This window comes from Apium graveolens, chromosome 10, assembly GCF_009905375.1.
Source record: "Apium graveolens cultivar Ventura chromosome 10, ASM990537v1, whole genome shotgun sequence".
NCBI classification, from domain to species: Eukaryota; Viridiplantae; Streptophyta; class Magnoliopsida; order Apiales; family Apiaceae; genus Apium; species Apium graveolens.
This window is the reverse complement of record NC_133656.1, coordinates 221,972,782-221,997,150: the sequence shown is the minus strand read 5'-3', so window position 1 is coordinate 221,997,150 and position 24,369 is coordinate 221,972,782. Positions and strand designations below refer to the sequence as shown.

Here is a 24,369-nt window from a genome sequence, read left to right as displayed (position 1 = left end):
TATAAGATTAAGAACCCAATAAGACTGCAGTCTTGAGTATATTCAAGAATGCTTCAAGTTGATCTTTTTTAAAGCATATATCCCCTTTCTAAGACATATAAAAAGCTCCTATCCAGCCCCTTCTCTAGCTAAACCCCCTTATCTTTCTAATTATGTTTTTGTTATCATAAATTTTGTAGTATTATTATCGAAATTTCAGCATCGTATATTTTGGCAAATTTTGAATCTTGCAGAAAACTCAAACAAAAACAAGAGAACCCTTATCAATCCTTGCAGATAGTGAAATATGAAACAAAAAAATTATTGACAAATCATTAAAAAAAAAACACAGTACGTAATGAAGATCAAAATACAATGGAAATGGAATCGCAGAATTAATAAAAAAACTATGAGCGCAATGGGTCATTGCGGTAGTATGTAACTATGTGTATGTATACGTGTGTGTAGATGATGAGAATCATACCTGAGTAGCTGAATCGCCGGAGTAGATGTTGAAATCGCCGGAGTAGATGAGAATTAGGTTTTTGTTATTATGATCAGGAAGAAACGAGTTAAACCCGGGTCTCGTCTGCCGCAATGACTCATTGCGGGGTTGCAATGGGTCATTGCGGAGGCCGGAGTTATTCTGTAATTTCACGAATTTTAAGTATTAGTTTGTTAAAATAAAGAATTTATTAATAGAAATATATAAATACAAAATAAAAATATAACAACCAAATAATAAATATATTAGGAATTTATACATCAATTAAAATTATTTATATATTTATTATCTATTATTTTACAATTATTTAAAAATAAAACTAAATTATTTGCAGCAATGAAGCATTGCGGTTGGCGCATTGAGTCAAAGCGGATACAGTCCCGCAATATAACAATGCGGCAGGTGGTTATTAGAACCACCTGTGGCTGTGGAAGGGCACCCATATATATATATAATAAATATATTTTTATTTATTTATTTTTAATTATCGATTCGGATCAGATTTTTTTGATTCGGTTTTCACCTATAATCGAACCCGGATGATCGGTTTCGGTTTTTAATTTTACGGTTTCAGTTTCGGATCAAATTTTTGCAGTTCGAATTTTAATGGTTTTTAGCGGTTTCGGATTCAGATTTTTTAATTTTATGCTCGGCCCTAGTTCTAACTCTTGAGTCTTGACCAAACCAACGTACAATAAAAGAAAGTTTGGGACTTGCAATCTAAACCCCTGCATACCACAGGAGCAACAAAGGTTCAGGCCTGTCATGAATTCAAGCCCCAGATCATGGAGTCCTCCAGCACAGGGTTGCTTAAAAATTAATAATGATGCAGTTGTTTTCGAAGAGTTAGGCTGTGTTGGTATAGGTAGTGTGATTAGAGATGCTTCAGGGACCTTTATTCGAGCCAGAAGTCAGAAAATTGCAGTGCAATTCCAGCCCAGGGAAGCAGAAGCAATTGCGCTAAAAGAAGCCTCGTCATGGGTGAAGGATTTGGGGTTTAGACGATGTATATTTGAGACAGATTCGAAGATGCTTGCAGATGCGTGTAGAGGAGTATAAGGGTGTGCTTATTTTCATACCATTGTGGGAGAATGTATCAGAGTTGTTTATACACTTTGACAAGGTGTTAGTTGAGTTCGTTCACACGAATGAGTTAGCTCATGTGTTAGCCAGGGCCACCTATTCTATGTCCGACCTGCAGGAGTGGGTTAATACTCCTCCGAATTTTATTTGTGATGTCTTGAGGATTGATTTAATTTAACGAAAGCAAGTCCGTTTATTTAAAAAAAAAATCCTGCATACCAAAATTACCCATACCAAAATTACCCATCTCATACGTACATACATTCATAAAAAGTCAAAACACATTGCGGCCACACTGCAGCCGCACCCTCCTCTCTATCCCCTCTGTTTGCAGCAAAAGTCCCATCACACAGTCCCTTCTAGTTGACTATGGTACCAAATTTGCATGACAAATTCCTCTAGTGGGACCTTAAACATTCTTGGACAAATGACAAATTATTTGTTTTTGTAGGTCATGTGAGTGAAATCTCAAAGTGCTTAAAAGTTAAAACACTCGGTCACAGATTAACATCTAATATTACCTTGAGCTCAATTTTAAACAACTAGCATTGACAAATTTTTCCCCTCCATTCACACCTGTGCAGCAATAAAAGTTCCTCTGGCGCATTCAAATAAAATTATTAAACTCACCAACTTGTCCTATTCTTGAACCAGTTTCATACTTCACTAATAGGTGCCAAATGCAAAGGGATGGTAAAGAAAATACTAGAAATTGAAGGAACTTAGGATTCTTGAGTAATTTAGCAAAGTGATATTCTTGGATGATTGAGAAATGGGTGGTGCAGCTGTGGTTAATTTTTTGTGGGCTCAGCAAGTTCCTCTTTTGGTGCAAAAGGTACTTTTTTTCTTAATTGTGGGTTTGTTCTGTTTACCTTTTGTTTTATTGGTATGATGATGTAATGGCCTAAGAGGGTCTGTTTTTCTCAGCTTTTGCTCTTAAGATTATGTTCTTTTGGTGATTTGATGTTGTGTTTTCTGGTGAATCTACATTGGTGTGCTACTGAAATTTCTTGGATTGTGATTTCCTTGTGTTATGACTTATGAGTGTCCTTTGTGTAAACTTAAATGCTGAAATGGTGGTTTTCTGAACTCAATATGCATGGTTAGTTTTAGTTGGTCACACAAGTTATGTATGATGAGGATGAGCTATCTTCAAAATCTTTTTTTTTTCCTTTAAATGGCTCAGTTGAATTTATATTATCATGGATTATGCTTCTATTTTAGTAGGGATTATTACTTTGAATCATTTAATTTTTAGTTGGTAAATTTGAATATTAGAACACGGGGTTTGATCATTAGCTTTGAGCTAACTTGCTTAAAAGTTGCTATAACTTGACTTTGTTCCAATCCGTTGTATTTGCATTGTCTAAAGTATCGTGATACACCATCCCATTATGAAGTTGATTAGTATACAGATTTTGTTATGCTTAGTAGTGTATTTATAGGGCTCTCTGATCTCTTTATTAATTGCTCTGGAGCAGAAATTTCTCAACTATTTGAAACAGAATGAGAATCAAAAGTTGGATTGACCAAAGGATTATTAGATTAAAAGGAAGAGTAAGAAAGATGATGAAGTACATTTGTTCAGGGGAGCAATTAAATGTTGAGGAAATAATTCCTTCACCAGATTCACTGGCTACAAGAGATTATTCAGCAATTGGATATTCTTCTCGAACTGGGGAGAATGATACGAAGATTGACACCAGTAATATAGAAGAGGCAGAATCATCTCTTAGGGAGAGTGATTTTTTAAACTACGATGTGAGTCCTACAGCTATATTATAATCAGGATTTGCATTTTAAAATTCGTCAGTTACATAACTACTTACCACAATCACCATCTGAGATTGTTATTCATGAGAATTTTTTCCTTTGACTATAGGAAAATTAGGTGTATATGGTTGAGTACATGGATTAAATATAAAAGGCTAAGGTAGTAGAAAGAGGAATGGTGAAACACTTTATGTGAAGGAATTATAGGCAACTTAAGACAACAAATTGTCGGTAATGTTTTTGTATTCAAGCATGCTGCACCATGGTAGATTGTTAGGCCCAAATTTAAACGAGATCAGGCATTTGAGATAAACAATTTTGATATTGAGCTTGACACATGGGCCAGATCATTGAATTACAGTAATTTCATTTTCCTTTGAACTCAACTTTCTCTGTAAATTTAGATGGAGGATACATTTATAAGAATGAGGTTTTAGATCTCCAATCTAAGTTTAATTGTTTCCCATTATAACTTCGTGGTATTTATAAGCCAGCATATGCTGCATTCTGATTCCCCCCTCCCCGGGGTTAAAAGAAACCTTGTCGCTACTCTTTTTCTACCTATCAATTATAAGGTTTTTGAAAGTTGTAAATACTCATATAATGTTTTGGGTTATTGAATTTTAACTTGATCATTTGTTCAGTTATTGTGCATGAAAGGTGCCATGGTTTGCCAAACTAAGCAATAGAAATTCTTTACAATTTTTAGGATATGTATATACTTGAAATTATGTTTATGAAAATTCTTGTTCTTAAGTTTAAATAGTGGTATTCTGCAAAAAGTACTCAGGTGTGAAGCATAGTTTTTTTTTATGTAACTTAGGAAGCAAGAGCTCTATTAGGTAGACTTGAGTTTCAGAAAGGAAACGGAGCGGGTGCTCTGTACGCATTTGAAGGGATCGACATTACTGCTGTTTTGCCCAAGATGAAACTCTCCATCATGAGTAGATGTGAACACCCTCGACGCCATTCATTAACAGAGCCATTACCAACCATGTCGATTCATGCTGTCAGTTTACTTTTTGAGGCAATCTTTCTCAAAGCAAAATGTTTGCAGGCTCTAGGCAGATTTACAGGTACCCCCACTATTTTCTTTGGCTACCTTATATCTATATGTTGGCTTAAGTGTATTTGCTCAACTTAAGCAGCTGGGGATTGATATAAATTTTCTGTCAACAAATTTTGTGAGATTGTGCGGACTGAATAATTTGTGTACGTTTTTAACAATTTGTGTTAACAGTTGAGTTTGCAACTTCTGCAACCACTGAGGAAGTCTGGAGGCAAAAAGTAATCATATTATTTTATGTCAGTGTTTAATCCTTGTCTCTGTTGAAAAATCTTAGAAGCTTCTCAATCGTGCAAAGTACTTCTGGACACCGTTGAATCAGCATCGCCAGAAGGCTTACCTGGAGACTTTGCTGCGGATTGCGAATTTCAGGAAACCATAAACAAGGCAGTTGAACTACTTCCAGATCTATGTATTCTTTCTTGGGCTCCTGAAGGAGCAATTTTGGCATACAGACGAGCTCTACTCTACCAATGGAATCTAGACATAGAGACCAGAACAAAAGTAGAAAAGAACTTTGCAGTATTTCTTCTATACAGTGGTACGGATGCAACCTCTCAGAATCTTCGCTCCCAGATGGAAAGTTCCTTTGTGCCAAGAAACAATATAGAAGAGGCTGCTCTTTTGTTGCTGATTATTCTCAGAAAATTTTCCCTCAGAAAGATTGGATGGGACCCTTCAATCTTGCATCACCTTTCTTTTGCACTAACTATTGCAGGTGATTTTAGATCCCTTGCCTATCATGTTGAGGAGCTGCCTCCTGGGATCATGGAAAGACGTGAACAACACAATACCCTAGCCCTTTGTTATTATGGAGAAGGTGACGACATGGTTGCTATTAATTTATTGAGGAACCTGTTGAATGTTAGGGAGAACCAAACCTGCATAACTGAATTATTACTAGCTTCAAAGATTTGTGCTGAAAATTCTGATTGCATTCAAGAAGGTATAGGGTATGTGCGGAAATATCTTTCAAAAAGTAGTGTAAGATGTAATAAAATGGTGGGACTGGCACATTCTTTACTTGGCATTTCTCTTTCATCACAATCTAGGATAGTGGTGTCTGATCTTCAGAGGATTTCAAGACAGGATGAAGCAATTGAAGCGCTTGAGACTGCAAAAAATATGACGAGGGAGACAGATCCAAATGTTTTCTTTCATCTTAGTCTAATAAATGCAGAGCAAAGAAAGTTGGATGTTGCTCTTTATTATGCAAACCAGCTGTTGAAATATGAAGCTGGGTCTAGTGTCAAGGGATGGATCCTTTTAGCTCGCATATTGTCAGCACAAAGAAGGTATTTTGATGCTGAGAATATAATTAACGCTGCACTAGATGAGACAGGTAAGTGGGATCAAGGAGAACTGATGCGAACTAAAGCCAAACTGCAGATTGCACAAGGCCACATAGGGAATGCTGTAGAGACATATAAACATCTTCTTGCTTCTCTTCAAGTTCGCAGTAAGAACTTCGGAGTTCAGAAATAGCTTTTAAATGTATGCTGCAATCCTGCTTCCGTGTTCAGTATATATTTTTTTGACATCTTGATAATATTCATAAAACTATGACATACAAATCCCGACATAGCCTATTATATAGGTGGTTCCTCAATAGAGCAATAAATATTATCGAAGGCTAAAAATATAATGATAGTGCTAGAATCAGTCTAATTTAGTTACCTATTTCCCAGTTTTAGACTGAGGAGGTATTAGCATAATAGGGTATTAATGCCTTTCACCTAAATTGTCATCCTTGAAGAGAACGAATTACTCTATTATGTTTTCGTTATGTTCTCACAAACTTTATGAGTGGGAAATTTTATCTCCAAAACATGCTTTACTATATCCAGTTTTATCGTCTTATTTTTTTATTGCAGAACAGGGAAAACTCTGACAGAATTTTGGAAATGGAGAGTTGGAATGATCTTGCAAACGTATACACGAACTTGTCACAGTGGCGGGATGCTGAAGTCTGTCTGTCAAAATCTTCCTCTATCAATCCTCATTCCGCTTCCAGATGGTACTCATTAGGTAAGTACACATGCAACATCTTTGTTTATTTTTGCCAAGTGTTCTTGTTGCCCTTTCTTATTAGTGATGATATGTCATTTGCTTTAGTCTTATGACTAATCCTGTATATTTATACCTACATAACGAAAACACAAGCTTAGCATTTCTTACTACATTCAAAGTTGCATTTAGCATACAGAAGACAGTTGTCAATCTGTCATTATGTTCAATTCTAAGATTCTAAAGTATCACTATTCAAGGTTGGTTCTACAAAGGTAGAGGCCTCCATGCCGAAGCTCTGAAATCTTTTAAAAATGCACTTGACGTCGATCCCAGACATGTCCCGAGCTTGATAGCTACAGGCATCACTCTCAGGAAGCTCAATGATCAATCCTTGCCAGCCATAAAAAGTTTTTTGACCGATGCTTTGACACTAGACAGAACAAATTCCTCTGCATGGTACAATCTTGGACTACTCTACAAGGTGGAAAATGGTGGATCAGCAGTAGAAGCTGCTGAATGTTTTGAAGCCGCAGCTATACTCGGAGAATCTGAACCAGTTGAACCTTTCAGATAATTCACCACTCCGGTTCATGCTGCATACATCTATCATGTGTGGGATGGCTGATTATAAGCACTGCAGATAACCAAATATCCTTCTTTTGCAAATGAACTATAGAATTGAAAATACTATAAAGTCTATATATATGTAAAGATTATATACTTCAATAAGTTATACTTCATATGATTATATCATTTCTCTGTATTAGTTCTAAAACCAAGGACCAAATCCCCCATAAAGCCCAGGTCAACATGAAGGAATGAAAAGTATATTTTGCATCATGGTTTGTGACAATGCTTTAATCGAAAGTAGTAGTAATGTTGCTGTCGTGTCTGGATTCATACCCAAGTCTCATTATTCTACCTGTAAGCTCTATCTAGGTAAAAGTAAACTTTCTGGCTCAGATTTTTGTCTGATCATGTGATAACTCTCAAGTTTTGTTTTGGAGGAGCAAATAAAACATGAATAAAATGTGATTGTAGGTCATAAACTGCAACTTATAAGTCTTGTGGTGTGAATGTGATGCCTTGTTTTCTTTGTTGGCTCTCTTTCCCGTGAATGGGCATATCCTACCTGAAATACATGTTGATTCTCACAGCTTTTACTAATACACTGGGATTTAAACATTTATTTGGTCACATAAAATAAAAGCAGGATACGTGACAACATGACAATTCTTTATATTTTCTCCCGTCCAATTTTTTACATTTCAAAACTTACCAAAAATATTCAGGGTTTCCCCACTTTTCCACTTTTACCTCTCTTTTCACGCTACTTTTACTCCATTATCTCCATTTTATACATTAAAACCAGTGGATCCTACCACTTTACCCACTTTTCTTTTCTTTTTTACTACTTTATACATATTTTTTAATTTCCGTGCCGAAACGGTATTTCATATATGGTGTAATAAGATGAAACGCATTTTTTTTCATTGCAAAGAAATGATATGCTAGCTGAAATCAACACTTGACTTGGAAAGTTTTGGGTAGTACTCTTTTGATTGCAAATCATAGTGTAATCAGACTGTAACTTCTACATCATTTGCAAGTAAGAAAGAAGTGCAACATCAATTTCTTCCAAAGAGGTAATTAGGCAAAAAGATTTCTATATGCCATTAATACTGGGGCAGCTATGTATAGTGTGACAGCATCAATATCAGATAAGAAAGTATTGACATCTCCGAAATCATCATTATAAACCACAATGCATTCTCCTTCACTCTCATTCTGTTCTTATTTTTCCCTCTGCACTTCGTGCAGTTCACACTTCCTTCGAAGATCTGTGCGAAAAATTCTAATTGCCTTCAAGAAGATATAGCTTACTTGCAGAAGTATCTTTCAAAAATTAGAGGAAGATGTAATGAAATGGTGGTTGTAGCACACATATATTACTTGGCATTTCTCTTTCATCATAATCTAGGATAGCAGTGTCTGATCTTCAGAGGATTTGAAGACAGCCTGAGGAAGCGCTTGAGACTGCAGAAAATATGATTAGGGAGACAGATCCTTTCATCTTAGTTAAATGAATGCAGAGAAAGAAAGTTGGATGTTGCTCTTAATTATGCGAAACAGTTGTTCAAGATGGAGGCTGGGTCTAGTGTCAATGGATAGATCCTTCTAGCTCGCATATTGTCAGCACAAAGAAGGTATGTTGATACTAAGAAGATAATTAACGCTGCTCTAGATAAGATAGTAAAGTAGGATCAAGGAAAACTGATGCGAACCAAAGCCAAACTGCAGATTGCACGAGGACATATAGGGAATGCTGTAGAGACATATACACGTCTTCCTCTGGTTCTTCAAGTTCTGAGTAGAGCTTCGGAATTCAGAAGAAGCTTTTAAATGTATGCTGCAATCCTGTTTCCAGTGTTTAGTCCTTTTTTTGACAGGTTAAAAAATGGTCATGAAACCATGATTTACAAAACCCTACATAGCCCACTGGTGGTGTGTTCCTATAGAGCAATGAATTTTAGGTGTCCACCGCTAAAAGTATAATGGTAGTGCAAGAATCATCCTAATTTAGTTGCCTGGTAGTTATAGACTGGCAATGTATTAGCAAACAGGGTTATTAATAGTGCTTAGATTGTCATCCTGAAACAATGAATTACTCGTGTACCTGCACGCTGCAACCCGGCCGGGGGGGGGGTACTATGTCCAGTTTTATTGTCTTATTATTCATTGCAGGACAGGGGTAATCGTGACAAAATTTTGGAAATGGAGACTAGGACTGATCTTGTGAACATATACACGAAATCCTTCAAAATCTTCTTCTATCAATCCTCATTCCGCTTCAAGATGGTACTCCTTATGTAAGCATAGATGCAAATACCTAGTTTATTCTTGCCAGGTGCTCTGATGTCTATTCTCATCTATCTATTATTATTATTATTATTTATTATATTATTAATAGCCCAACATGGGACAATATTGATGAGACATATTTTATTATCTCAAAAATCATGAGACAATTTATTCTTTATGAAATGTCTAATTTGTCCTTAAAAATTGGTGAGACATAAAATTCAACTTAAAATATCTAATTTACCCTTTTTTTCATAAATTGTATAAAACTTGTTATTAAAGGGAATCGAACCCAGGTTTTCAAGTTACAATAGCAATCTACTTACCACTCTGCCACTTATTCACATGGGTCTTTCACCATGCATATTAAATAAGTGTGTGTGTGATCGAGACTTATTGTTACATCAGAATTTTGAGACATTTTATTATTCGTAAAATGTCTAATTACTCTTAAAAATTAGTGAGCATAAAATTCAATTTTTTGATCATAAACTCTTTATATTTGATAAAAATACAATAACTTTTTATTAAAAAATTATAAGTTTTAAGTAATTATAAATGTGTTAATGAATACATAATTAAAATGTACATAGTATTATATTTTTAAAAAATATTTAAAAATAAATAAACATTCACGGGTATAAAGAGCCATTAAACTTCAGCTTATTTCGAATTCAAAATTAGTACTTGACTTATTTTTTAAAAGATACTCAAAATTTGACAATGTGATCCATCATAAAGTAATCGTCATTATCCAGTTTTATAGGTTCAAAAGTATGATCTCGATAAAAGCATCTTACAAATACGACAATTTTTTTGTAAATGCTATATAAATAAGGATTGATGTGTTTGAAACTATTTTTTTGTAAAACCAAATTAATAACTAATAGATATCAAACTTACTAACTTGATCGGTGATAGGTTATTATTTTTCGGACTTAACTCGATTTTTAAAAAATACTCAAAATTTGAAATTAGTCATCACCAAATTTGATTCATTTGATATATGTTATTATATTTAATGAAAATGTTGTATTGATTTGTAATTTCAAATGATTAAAAAACCTAACTATTTTTTATAAAAAGTCTAATCGAGAATATTTAATTTTATATAAATAATTTACAAGATATTATCTAATTATTGTAAGAAAAGATTAAAATTATAATAGATAAAATTTGAAATGATTTAAATGACGATATTAATTCATAACTTAATATCAAATTCTACTCCCTCTGTCCCTCTCATTTGTTTACACTTTCCTTTTTTGGATGTCCCTTCCAATTGTTTACATTTCAAAACTTTCCAAAAATAGTAAGGTTTTTATAATTTTTAAAATAACTACATCCACTACTTCTCTCTACTATACCCACTTTATATATATAATATTAATCGGTCCCACTATTTTACTCACTTTTTTAACTTTTCTCCACTATTTTATCATTTTTCTTAAACTCCACGCCCCACCCAAATGTAAACATTTGGGAGGGACGGAGGGAGTAGAAGATAACCCGTGCCTTGCACGGTTTTTTATGCTAGTTAGTAATGATATGGCATTTGCTTTTTTATTGTGAATAATCCTTCATATTACATACCTATATGGCTTATATGTGTACATACCAAATTTACAAGCTTGGCATTTTCTACTATTTGCAAAGTTGTCAAGACTGAAACTATCTTCGAAGCTAAGATTCCCAAGTTTCACTTTTCAAGGCTTGTTCTAACTAAGGGAGAGGCCTCCATGCGGAACGGGGTTGCCCTGACTATATGCGGACTAGTCTTGTGCCCAGGATATTCAAAATACAAGTGCCTCCAAATATTATATAGGTTTGTATATATATATATATAAGTGTGTTTTTATTATTTTATAATTTTTTTTTATTTAATTGATTTTTTTTAATTTTAATTTAGTTTTTTGTACTTGAAAAATTAGTATTTAATATTCATATTTTTACTGTTTTAAACCTTTAATTCATTTAATTTTTCTTTCAAATTAAACATCCAATTAATTTTATAAGTTAATATTTTTTGTTTTATTAAACAAGTACTAATAGGGTAAAGTTAAAAACAAAGAGACGGAGGGCCTGATACTCTGCCCAGGATATTCAAAATACAAGTGCCTCCAAATATTATATAGGTTTGTATATATATATATATATAAGTGTGTTTTTATTATTTTATTATTTTTTTTTATTTAATTGATTTTTTTTAATTTTAATTTAGTTTTTTGTACTTGAAAAATTAGTATTTAATATTCATATTTTTACTGTTTTAAACCTTTAATTCATTTAATTTTTCTTTCAAATTAAACATCCAATTAATTTTATAAGTTAATATTTTTTATTTTATTAAACAAGTACTAATATGGTAAAGTTAAAAACAAAGAGACGGAGGGCCTGATACTCTGATTTGCAAGAGACAAGTGAGAAAAACCTTGCGAGCATACTATTAGATTCATTCAATCAAAGATTCTACGACTAAAGGCTGGATTAATAAGCAAAGAGGTAAATTTTTCTTTGGATTTCTTATTTATAACAACAGATTGTATTAATATTGGAGTATTTGACTCATTTCATATTCACAAATCTCAGGAAAATAGATCAATGGGTCCGATAAGAAAATACAAGTGTGGAGGTGAGAAAAGAAAGGAGAAAAGGAGAAGAGAAGCTCTTCAAAGTGAAGACACGCAAATTGATATTGCCATCAGAGAATTAAAAGGTCACCTTTCATTTCTTCAAAATTATAGAGAAGTTGATTTCAGGAAGCTATGATTGAAGCTACTGAGATTGCCAATAAGATGGAAGTTGAACCATTTGTGGAAAAGCGTGTGGTTCACAGAAAAAGGCAATCTGATGAGAGCACGGGTGAGATGTGACACAATCAGCTGAGGAGAATTTTAAGAATAATTATTTTCTCTGCATTATTGATCAAGCTATTTCATCATTTGGTACCAGGTACTTATATATGATTTATTTTAAAATTATGAGATATATTAGTCATACATTTTTAATATATGTATTTTTTAATTAGGTTTCAACAATTACAAAGTTTTGAAGAAAATTTTGGAATTTTATGGAATTTTGAGAAGTTAAAGTCCATTGAGCCTGAAAAGTTGAGGACCTTTTGTGATAATCTTGCAAACATTAAAAATAATGGTGAGAATTCAGATCTTAATTGTGATGATTTGTATGAAGACTTGTGTATATTGCGCCGAAATTTGCCAGAAGGTACAAAGAGTGCTATAGACGTGTTGACATACATCAAAGAGATGGAAGGTAGCTACCCAAATGTCTGGATTGCTTATAGGATTCTTCTAACGATACCGGTTACTGTTTCTTATGCAGAACGAAGTTTTTCAAAGTTGAAACTGATAAAATCCTACCTCCGTTCAACTATGTCTCAAGAAAGGTTAAGTGGCTTAGCTATGTTATCAATAGAAAAGGATATGGTTGAAAAACTTGATTATGTAAATTTGATTGATATTTTTGCATCAGAAAATACAAGACGTATTATATTTAAGTAATATAATAAGATTATTTTGCATAATGTTTTGTTTTTCCTCTTATTAGTATATTTGTAGCTCTCGATATATATTGTACTTGATTTATTAATTTATAAGGGCCCCATAATTTGAGTTCGCCTAGGGCCCTCAATTCTCAGGGTCGGCCCTACAAACAATCAAGTACCACATTACCAATACCAAAACACACATTCAACAAATTTCAAAATTTCCCAAGATTCTTTATTTACTAAATTCAGAACAACCCATCTACTGAACCCAAAAGAACATAAAAATCATCAAACACACCCATTCTATAAACCAAAAAATTAAAAAAAGAACAAAAATTAAACAAGAAGATATGTATGTATGTATGTATGTATGTATGCATGTATGTATGTATGTTTGTATGTTTGTTTGTATGTATGTAAAAAAATGGAGTAGAGGGGGTTAGGACATTACGAGCAACAAGCAGAAGAGGGAGCTTAGTGGGCACACAAATGGGCTTGAGCTTAATGGACTTATCATGTGAAATTTGAAGACCACTCAATTGAGAACAAACGAAACGCATGTCATCAAACGATGTCGTTTTGGAGGAGGATGAAATGGGTTGTCTTGTGGATGATGAAAGATGAGTTGTTGAGCTCAACATTCCAACTGTAGAATAAGAAGCCATAAGTGTTGCCATTTTTTTCTTATCCTTGTACTCTCAATCCTCTTGCTAGTCCTCTTTGTACTCCATTTTCTTATCAATTTTCCAAGTATTAGATTTAGAAAAGGCCAAAACTTTTACCATGAGTTGTATAAAAAAATCATATTTTAAAAAACTTTTGATAAATTTTAATTTATTTTGAAAAAAATAAGATTGATTGGGATTTTAGATTGGATTTATTATTATAAATTATTTTAAATGATATACTTTATTGGGATTGTTGTGGCCGATGATGACCTCAGGAAATTTGTATGTGGTTAAAAAATATAAGTGTAGTGTAGGAGTATTTTTATAAATATAAGGTGATCTTGTTTATATTTACATATATTTAAATTTTATATGAAAAAATATTTTAACCTCGGGAAAGTTCAGGTAAGTTAGGTAAGTCCATAAGTTCCATGAGGACACTATCATGCCCAATTTTCTTTATTTTATTATCTAGATAAATTTAAAATATTAAATTTTACTAGAATATGGGTAACATATTTTTATCTAAACAATTGTTTTAATTATTTTTTTATAATCTCTGATAAATTGATTAATCCATCACTAAAACTCAATCGATTAGTTTCAATTTTGATTTTTACAATTATATCAACTATATAACACTTGGATAGCTTGGTGGAACAACATTTATTCATATTTATCTAATAAATATCTCCAAACTCTATGCCTCTAAGTTCACAATCGTATTGTGATAACTTAGTTAAGTCAAATCCAATAGTCAAAAAGTATCAATATACTTCAACACATCTCCCAAGATAGACGGGAGTACTTCGCTTTGGCGAACCCACTTCTTATCGATCTAGGGGTTAACGCATTGGACTCATTGGAAGGCATCTAATCAACTTAATATTAACTTGGGTTTTGTTAATTTTAAAACGATCATGATCCCATCATAAAGAGATTTCTAGTTTTTCCTTGAATAAAATACTTCAAATCAATATCCGTCAATGGTTTGATTTCCAAGTAGTGAGGGAGTCACAACGGTCTCGCTTAAAACCCACAACCTTACAAGTTTAATGAAGCCGCTTTTGACAAAATCGCCCCATGTCAAAAATAAAGAAAATTTATATTTTATTATGTGTTTCATAAACACGAGAATCTCATAATCGTTTATTCATTTTAAAATACTGAGTCGTTACAGATTTATATTATTTAACAAGTATGGCATGAGTGCGTATCTAATACATGCATCCTTAATCTAATCAAGCATGCACCTTTATAAACTACTCTACACATATATTCATCATATGCACATATATACGTAAATTTCAATAAAATAAATGTGGTTGGTTATGGCTTCGTCTTATGTGATCTTTATCAAGCTAATGATAGAGATCTAGGTCAATCTAAGGTAGTAAAATAAATACAAGCTAACTATTACATGTCTTCTCTCTTGACTCGTCTCTTTCTTATATCGCTTCCTTGGATGGCCTCCTTGGGAATGCCCTTCCTTGAACTTTAAGTCTTCATGTACATTACATTAATAAAAAATAAAATCTAATCTAATGAACTTACAAGAAAAACTTAAGTTACATTCGAGATTTAAATTACAAGATCAAACGACATGCAAACCGTATTTAAAAAAAAAAATCAAAACCATTAGCCTAAGGTCATAAGCCATAACCTCTTGGTCACAGGTTCGAATCTCACGGGAGGAGAATTTATGATTATGCCTCCTGAGCCAGAGCCTGTCGCTTAAATGCGGTTTACCTTGGTTCACGTGGTTTGCAGGCTATTACGTGAACCCGTAGGGTTTACCCAGTGCGCACCTGAAGGGTAGCGACTGCGGGTTACCTACGATAAAAAAATACATAAACTTATCTTAACGTATCATACCCATCATGATCTAATCATAAAAACAAAATATGGCAAACATCAGAAAAATCAGAATCACATTCTGAAAACATTAAATCGTTGTTTACATGCATTAAACGACATCAAACGCTCTACAGACGAGTCAATTCCTTATCGAATTAGGTATTCGTTCGCGAAAATCGGACACCAGACCCAGATTTCATGGAATCTGCAACATCTGATTCAAAATCCGTATCTAATACGATTCTCATAATAATTCAGAATCCGTATCTAATACAATTCTCATAATAAGAACAAACATAAATTATGTATATATCAGTATACATACAGATTAAATAATCATCATATGATTATACAACTCACATGAATATCGTATATTCAAACCATACATATACAAATATACGGTATCAACATCAAAACATGACAAATCACGTACATGCTTGTATATCAAAAATGGTTAAACACATAAATGAGTTAAACACTTTCGCAAGTAGCTCTGATTCCATTGAAGGGTTTCGAGCACATAAACGCAATGGAAACGATGTAAAATTAAATTAAAACTATAATAAAATCGAAAACGTACGCAGGATCCATGCGAAAATAGATATTTAATTTGTAGTAAGAATCTTTACCTTAAAGAAGCTTCAAGAGTTCATTAATGGAGGATTAATGGAGTTCCAAACCTTGTTGAATCACCACGTATCCCGCTCTCGCGATCTACGATCTACGGTATCCACACGAATGCTTTTCTTGAAGGATTGATGTCTACTAACACCCGAAAACTCCATCTCTACCTCTCTTCCTCTTTCTCCTTGAACGACTAGGGTTTTGTAAACCATTTATACTTATATATAAATCAGCTCTCAGAGAGTTTATATAGAGAGAATAATGAGTTTTCTAATTATAATTAATACTAATTCGAAATCCCAATTTATTATTTAATTAAGTCACACTTAATTAATTAATAACTATTTCGGAATTAGTTTAAGTAATTTATCTATTTTATTATTTAATTAATTAAGTCATACTTAATTAATATCATATCATAAATAAAACAAATTACTTATTAATATAAATTCATAATTTAAATTATTTCTCCTACAAGCGTTATTTGTGTGTGACCCCGTAGGTTATTATTATGTTGGCAATAATTTTAATATCTCATATTATAATTATAAACAATGAGCGGCATCCAATAATACATCATTGATAACCAAGTGATAATAATTAAATCGGTGATTCGATTTAACCTTCAATATAATATAATCCCTTTAACCAAATATTATAGATTAAACTAGAGGCATGTAATGTGTCATCCTCATCATAGTTTAATTCAAGTTTCCTTGATCAATGAGTAGACTATCAGATCAAATCAACATTTGAGCGAGGCCACGCATTTCATAGTCTAGCTCACACAAGAGGCCAATAATATCACTCCTAGGAGGGTTAAATCCTATCTAGATCATTCATATTTCTCATACAATTCATAATATACCCGAAATACACTTTTATCATTACCCGGTCAAAGGTAATCTTTATTTGTAATCAAAGTACATTAATTATCATATAAAAATATAATGATTTCAAAGCTAAGGATCATTACATTATTATCACTGTGAGAATTACTTATGACACAACAGACATGTAGAATCTCACATTGGGTCTGTCCAACACCATGTATGTGACGCCCTCAATCTCGGGGTTAGGAAATGAGGACTCACACACCTCTAATCTAATAATTAAATATGCATAAACCCCGATTAACTACTAACAGGATCAACAGGATAAAGTATGAGACAATATTACAACTACCAATCATAAAATATAACTTACAACCCCAAAAATATTATTAAATAAACAATATCGATTCCGACTGGGAACCGACAGATAACCCATTGTATCTTTAAACATTTCCTTCTAGGCGTGTGCTCACTCAAAAATACCACTATCTGCTCTGGCAACCGGAAGCCCTCAACACGGTAGGGACCACCAGGTACGCTCTTACGAGCAGTGCGCCTAAGCCTGGCCATCTTCTTGCTTAACTGCCATGGTTAGATTAAAACAAAACATATGAGTATAAAACTCAGCAAGTAACTATAAATCAGTTCTACGATATCATTTCACAATATACTTTACCAAACTCAGGGCATTCTACTTTATTTGTTCTAGGTGGCAGATTTCCAGCTTTTGGGTTAAGGAAAGGTTTTAAAGGAACAATATGGAGCTTTTAAGGAACAAGGCTCAACGTAGGTCGAAAGCCGACATTCATCACAAATCATCAAAGGATCAGAATAGATCTTTCAAAAAGAGGAAAACAACGGTATTCAATATATGGAATCAATCATATGATCAACAGATTTAAGAATCAGGGTTCTCGAGCTTTAAGCTTCATATTAACTCTTTTCAAAATAATATAAACCATTCTCATTTTCAAGAATCAATTTACTGAACAAGAAGTTTCAGTTTCCTTTTAAATAATCATTTAGAACCCTTGATTGGATCACTTTATCTTTCCATTTCATTATAATACGGGTGATCAGCCCGTACCGACCTCCATTCCGGTCTTTAAGGTACCAATCGGCATAATTTCAGCCTTAAATTGGACTAGCCCCGCTAGCCTCTTACCATGACTGGACTAGTCCCACTAGCCTCTTACATCCCAATCCAATCCATCAGGAATTCGTTTGGAAAACCTCGAGTTGGAAAAACAAATATTATTTCTAAAATCCATTTTATCATTACCAAGAATATGAAATCATTTAGACTCTTTCGAGTCGAAACTCATTCTTAAGTCAGATTTTAAGAAAAACAAAGTTCAGGGAATGAATCAAGGATAAACAAGGAACAATTCTTAAGGATTCTGTATCAAGGATAACAAGGCATTTAAGTTAAAAGGATCAACATTTGTTTAGGGATCAATAGGGTGATCAGGAAATAAAGTATCATCAAACAGGGTTTACAAGGATAATTAGAGGGTTCAATACAATTCATGGCTTAATAAATAACTGGAACAGAAAGGACAGATTATCAAAGGGTTGAATCATTATGCTTATCAATAATAGTTTATCAAGAACAAAGGCAGGGTATCTCAAATCAATATCAGGGTTTCACAATTCAACAGTTTAATACTCTACATGGCCTGAAAAACATTCTCTTTATAACCATTTACACAAGTAATCAGAGTTACTTGCCTGAATTTGCTTTCCTGAAGGTTGAATTAATGCCACCTAGTATATCATTTCCTTTCCTAGCCTGAATGCCCTCACGCTCCGAATCTACAATACCAAAACCTTAATCAGTTTCTCAACTCTCGTTCCCAGAACGATCACTCAATACGATAACTCGATTATACTTTTGACTCGAACTATACGAGTATAGCTTATATACACATAGCACATAGCACATTCTTTACTCATAGCCTTATATCACTTTACATATACTCGCCAAACCTTGACTATTTTCCCCAAATCAAATATTTATAACTCGTACAAACACACAATGATATGCACGGCTATTACTTATAGATTTTCACCTCTATTAACTCAATTCCCTTTTCTTTTATCCATAATTCGAACCAAAACACAATACAACAAGCAAAATTCAAAGGTTTTCACACATAAACATTCAATCATTCTATCATTTACCAAAAATCAGATTTTTGACTTTGAATTTCTTTGGCCTATTCGGCCTTAACCACAATCACAATCAAATCAAATCATGCATTAACAAGTCCTTTTCTAAATCAACATGCAATCTTATTACTTTCTAGTTAAACCTTAATTATACCAAAAATAAGTCACAAAAGTCAATTCTTCTTTTTACTAACACGAGATCGAACCAAGACCTTCACCATGCATTCCCAAATTTTGCATCCAAACAAATGTACAAGTCCAATTATCATAGAATCATACTTAAATCATAAAAGAACATAGCCCTTTTTGGTATATGCAAACATTAAGAAATTTTTATCAACCTATCTTTACTAATTTCCAAGAATGAACATTAACAAGTCATGACCATTAAAATCATTTTTGATTTTTTAAAACCAAGATTCCATTCGGGTTTTTCAAAAACAACACATGCAAATGATCTTCTTAATCCTTAAATCACACATCAACCCATAATCAAACATCAAATCAACAAGTCATTCATTTTAACAAAATCAACATGATTTTCTAAAAAAATAGCAAGGGCCATTCGGCCTTTCCTCAAGAAAACACACATGCAACTCAACTTTTAAGCTTTTATATCTTTAATCCTACTAATCTCTTAACATCAAACTAAATTAACATTACAACCAACAAGAATCAATCTATCAACTTGTAATCTACAAAACCATTCGGCCTTTTTATCAAAATATCACATGCAAACACAAATATTTGATTTAAAGATTCTAGAGCTCAGTTTTAACATCATTGTTCACCACCGGTTCACCGGAGTTCATCACCGGTGGCGGTGGTTTCTCGGTGGTGCCCCATTTTGGGGTTTCCAACCTTGAAACCTCCGATTTATGTACACACAATGCACATGCAAGACTCACTTGGCTTTGAAAATCAATTTTCAATTATAAAATCACCTCCTTAAGCACATATTAGACCATATACACACACGTACACACGCATCAAGCATGAACACACACACACACACACACATCGAGCTTGCATGCAACAAGATATTCACACTGCACACTCCAATAACCACTTATGTATGTTTAACAAGAGATTTTGAGAAGGATTGGTGAGAGTTATCAAAGAAACAAGTGGTTTACCAAGAGAAAAGAAGAAGAACCGAGAGAGAGAGAGAGAGAGAGAGAGAGAGAGAGAGAGAGAGAGAGAGAGAGAGAGAGTAGCCGAGAGAGAGAGAGAGTGAGAAAGAAAGAGAGAAGAGAGATTGATGTGCTCGGGAAAAAGAAAGAAAAGGGGGAAGAGAATGAGTTTTATACTCAATCAAAATCAAGGGCATTTTAGTACATTACTAATTCCCCTTTTTATTCTTATTTGCTCCTTCCTTTTTACTCAAATGTAACAAGAATTAAATATAAAATATATCTCTCTCGTGAAGTCGAGAATTATTGAAAATGACAATTTTAATACGTAGGCCTTGAAATTAGCTTTCTAACCATTACTCATAATAAGATTTTGAGCGTACGGTTGATTTTATATGAATTTCGCAATCTCGCCTTAATAATAACATTTTTCCACATAAAATCAATTTAAAAATGCAAAGACCACCAAATAAATCCACTCATCATTTTTAAAAAAGTCTCTAGGGCCACTATGAAGATAATAAAACAAATCCCATGTTTTTATCTTACTCAGATGATTTTATAAAAATGTGCGAAGGTTAATTAAACCTTTTTTTTAAATCACATAATCCCTTAAAAATTCATAAAAATGTCACAGAACACATAGTCATGTACATAGACAACAATCTCACATATATAATCACATAATGACTCAGGTCTATCATAGAATTTATCCTTCTTTAATCTTTATCCTTTTCTACGCGTACCGGGTCACGTTCAGCCTGACGGCCCGACGCTCAGCGTTTCGATTAAGCTTCTCATTATCTTTACCAATCAACACGTCACTTAGGACGAAATACTTTATTTAAACATTCATTTCATTCAATCACATATAATTCATATTTTATATTCTTTAACTCCTTATTAGGACGGGTTACGTTCTACCTGACGGCCCGACGACACAGCTTAACTCCTAAGCTGACTCTTTAAATTGGAACGTTTTTATATACGCTCCTATATTCTATTATACAGAAAAGACAATTAATCAGCACTTAGTCACATAATTATAATCACATCACATAAAGCATACTTTATTGACTTAATTACGTCGCAAAATTCTCAGTCGTCACAATCTACCCTCCTTAAAAGGATTCTGTCCCCAGAATCTAATCTAAGCAAATAGATGGGGATACTTTTCTTTAATTTCGCTTTCTAATTCCCAGGTCGATTCTTCGACTAATGGATTTCTCCATAACACTCTAACTAGTGGTACATCTTTATTTCTAAGTGTCCTCTCTTTTCGGTCCAAAATTCGAACTGGCTGTTCCACATAGGACAAATCTGGTTGGATCTCCACTGGTTCCAACTCGATCACATGGCTTGCATCAGCATTATACTTCTTTAGAAGAGATACATGAAATACATTGTGCAGATATTGCATTTGCGGAGGTAGCGACAACTCATATGCCACTTTCCCAACTCGACGCAATACTTCAAATGGTTCAATGTACCTAGGACTCAACTTTCCTTTCTTTCCGAATCGGGTCAAACCTTTCCAAGGAGATATCTTTAACAAGACTTTATCTCCAGGTTTGAATTGCATGTCTTTCCGTTCTTGATTTGCGTACTTTGCTTGGCGATCTTGAGCTGCAATTAATCTCTTTCGAATCATTTCTACCTTTTCTTTCGTTTGTTGAACTAGCTCTGGGCCAATTAATTTGCGCTCACCAACTTCGTCCCAATAGGTAGGGGACCTACACTTTCTTCCGTACAACGCTTCATAAGGCGGCATGCCAATACTCGCGTGATAACTGTTGTTGTAGGAAAACTCAATTAAGGGCAAATGATCATCCCAATTTCCCTTGAAATCTATTGCGCAGGTTCGCAACATATCTTCAATTGTCTGAATTGTCCTTTCACTTTGTCCATCTGTCTGCGGATGATATGCCGTACTTATTTTCAATTTAGTTTCCAAATGATCATGGAATTGTCTCCAAAACCTCGAGTTAAACCTTGGGTCTCTATCGGACACGATAGACACAGGAACTCCATGACGCATCACAATCTCATCCAAATACAATTTGACCAACTTTTCCAATGAAAACCTTTCATTTATCGGCAAGAAATGTGCTGACTTTATCAACCGATCGATTACCACCCAAATCACATCATGATTTGACTTGGTTTTAGGTAATCCTACCACGAAATCCATCGCGATATGTTCACATTTCCATTCGGGTATGTCCAGTGGCTGAAGCAATCCGCTCGGCCTTTGATGTTCCGCTTTGACTCTTTGGCACGTATAACATTTACTTATCCATTCCGCAATTTCCTTCTTCATATTTGGCCACCAATAACTTTCTTTTAAATCCTGGTACATTTTTGTACTTCCAGGGTGAATTGAAAATCTCGAGTTATGCACTTCTTGCAAAATTTCGTGCTTTAGTTCCACGACATTAGGTATCCAAATACGTGAGTTAACACGGTATATCCCTTTTCCATCCCTTTGAGCTTTAATTTCTTCTCCCGTCAACTTATCATTTTCGTGATTCATCACTTGCTCTTGACAGCATCGAATCTTTTCCAAAATTTCAGGTTGAAATGACATTGCATATATAGCTTCACCTCCAAATTCTGGAGTCTGCACCTCTATTTCCATCTTTTCAAAATCCTTGATTAATTTTTCTGATGATGTTAACAGATTCAATCTTTCCTTTCGACTTAAAGCATCTGCTACCACATTTGCCTTTCCAGGATGATAGTTTATCGCACAATCATAATCTTTGATCAATTCCAACCACCTTCTTTGTCGCATATTCAATTCTTTTTGAGTAAAGATATACTTTAAACTCTTATGATCCGTATAAATCTCGCACTTTTCCCCGTACAAATAATGCCTCCAAATCTTAAGGGCAAACACGATTGCTGCCAATTCCAAATCATGCGTTTGATACTTTTGCTCGTGCGGCTTGAGTTGCCTTGACGTATATGCTATTACCTTCTCGTGTTGCATTAACACACATCCAAGTCCTTTATATGAAGCATCACTGAATATCACAAATTCCCCTTTTTCATCTGGTAATACCAACACTGGGGCGGTTACCAACCTCCTCTTTAACTCTTGAAAACTTTCCTCACACTTTTCTGTCCAAACAAACTTCTCGTTCTTTCTTGTCAACTTTGTTAACGGAACGACAGTATTAGAGAAATCTTGCACAAATCTCCTGTAATATCCGGCTAATCCCAGAAAACTTCTGACTTCCATAGGAGTCTTGGGTCTTTCCCAATTCATTACAGCTTCTATCTTGGCTGGGTCCACTTTGATTCCTTCTTTATTAACTACATGACCAAGAAATTGTACTTCCTTTAGCCAAAATTCGCACTTTGAAAATTTAGCATACAGTTTCTCTTTTATCAGAATTTCCAAGAAAATCCTCAAATGCTCCTTATGATCTTCTTCCGTCTTGAAGTAAATTAGTATATCGTCGATAAATACAATAACGAACTTATCCAAATATTGTTTGAACACTCGGTTCATAAGATCCATAAATGCGGCTGGCGCATTCGTCAAGCCAAACGCCATTACCAAAAACTCATAGTGTCCATATCTCGTTCGGAACGCTGTCTTGGGTATATCTTCCGCTTTAATCTTTAATTGATGATACCCAGATCTTAAATCAATCTTTGAGAAACACGAAGCTCCTTTTAACTGGTCAAACAAGCCATCGATCCGCGGTAGAGGGTACTTATTCTTAATCGTCAACTTATTCAGTTCGCGGTAATCAATACACAACCTCATACTTCCATCCTTTTTCTTTACAAACAACACCGGTACGCCCCACGGGGATACACTCGGTCGGATCACTCCTTTGTCCAACAATTCTTGCAACTGAGCTGCCAATTCCTTCATCTCGACCGGTGCCATGCGATAGGGAGCTTTTGACACTGGTTCCGTTCCAGGAGCCAAATCAATCGTAAACTCGATCTCTCTGTCTAGAGGTAGTCCAGGCAATTTATCAGGAAACACATCCAGAAAATCTCTTACTACCGGAATATCCTCGATCTTCACAGATTCTTTCTCCACATCCACGACATGAGCCAAATAAATTTCGCATCCTTGACATAATAATCTTCTTGCCTCAATAGCCGTTAGGAATTTCTTCTCTTGCCTCTTTCTTTTGAATATCACTTCTTCACCATCCTTGGTTCTTAATTTCACCTTCTTACTTCTACATTCTATTTGCACTTCATGGTTTGACAACCAATCCATTCCTAGTATGACCTCAAATTCTCCTAACTTAAAGGGAATTAAGTCAG

At 34.1% G+C, this 24,369-nt stretch overlaps 1 protein-coding gene and 1 pseudogene across 1 annotated transcript; both read left to right on the top strand.

Annotated features, from left to right (window-relative positions):
- Positions 1-2,036: 2,036 nt before the first annotated feature.
- On the top strand, positions 2,037-7,169 carry LOC141688831 (protein NPGR2-like; annotated as a pseudogene).
- Positions 7,170-12,043: 4,874 nt separating this feature from the next.
- Positions 12,044-12,799, top strand: LOC141691879 (uncharacterized). The gene is made up of 2 exons (XM_074496631.1): positions 12,044-12,147; positions 12,307-12,799. The coding sequence occupies exons 1-2, from the start codon at positions 12,044-12,046 to the stop codon at positions 12,797-12,799; spliced, it is 597 nt and encodes a 198-aa protein (XP_074352732.1).
- Positions 12,800-24,369: the final 11,570 nt, after the last annotated feature.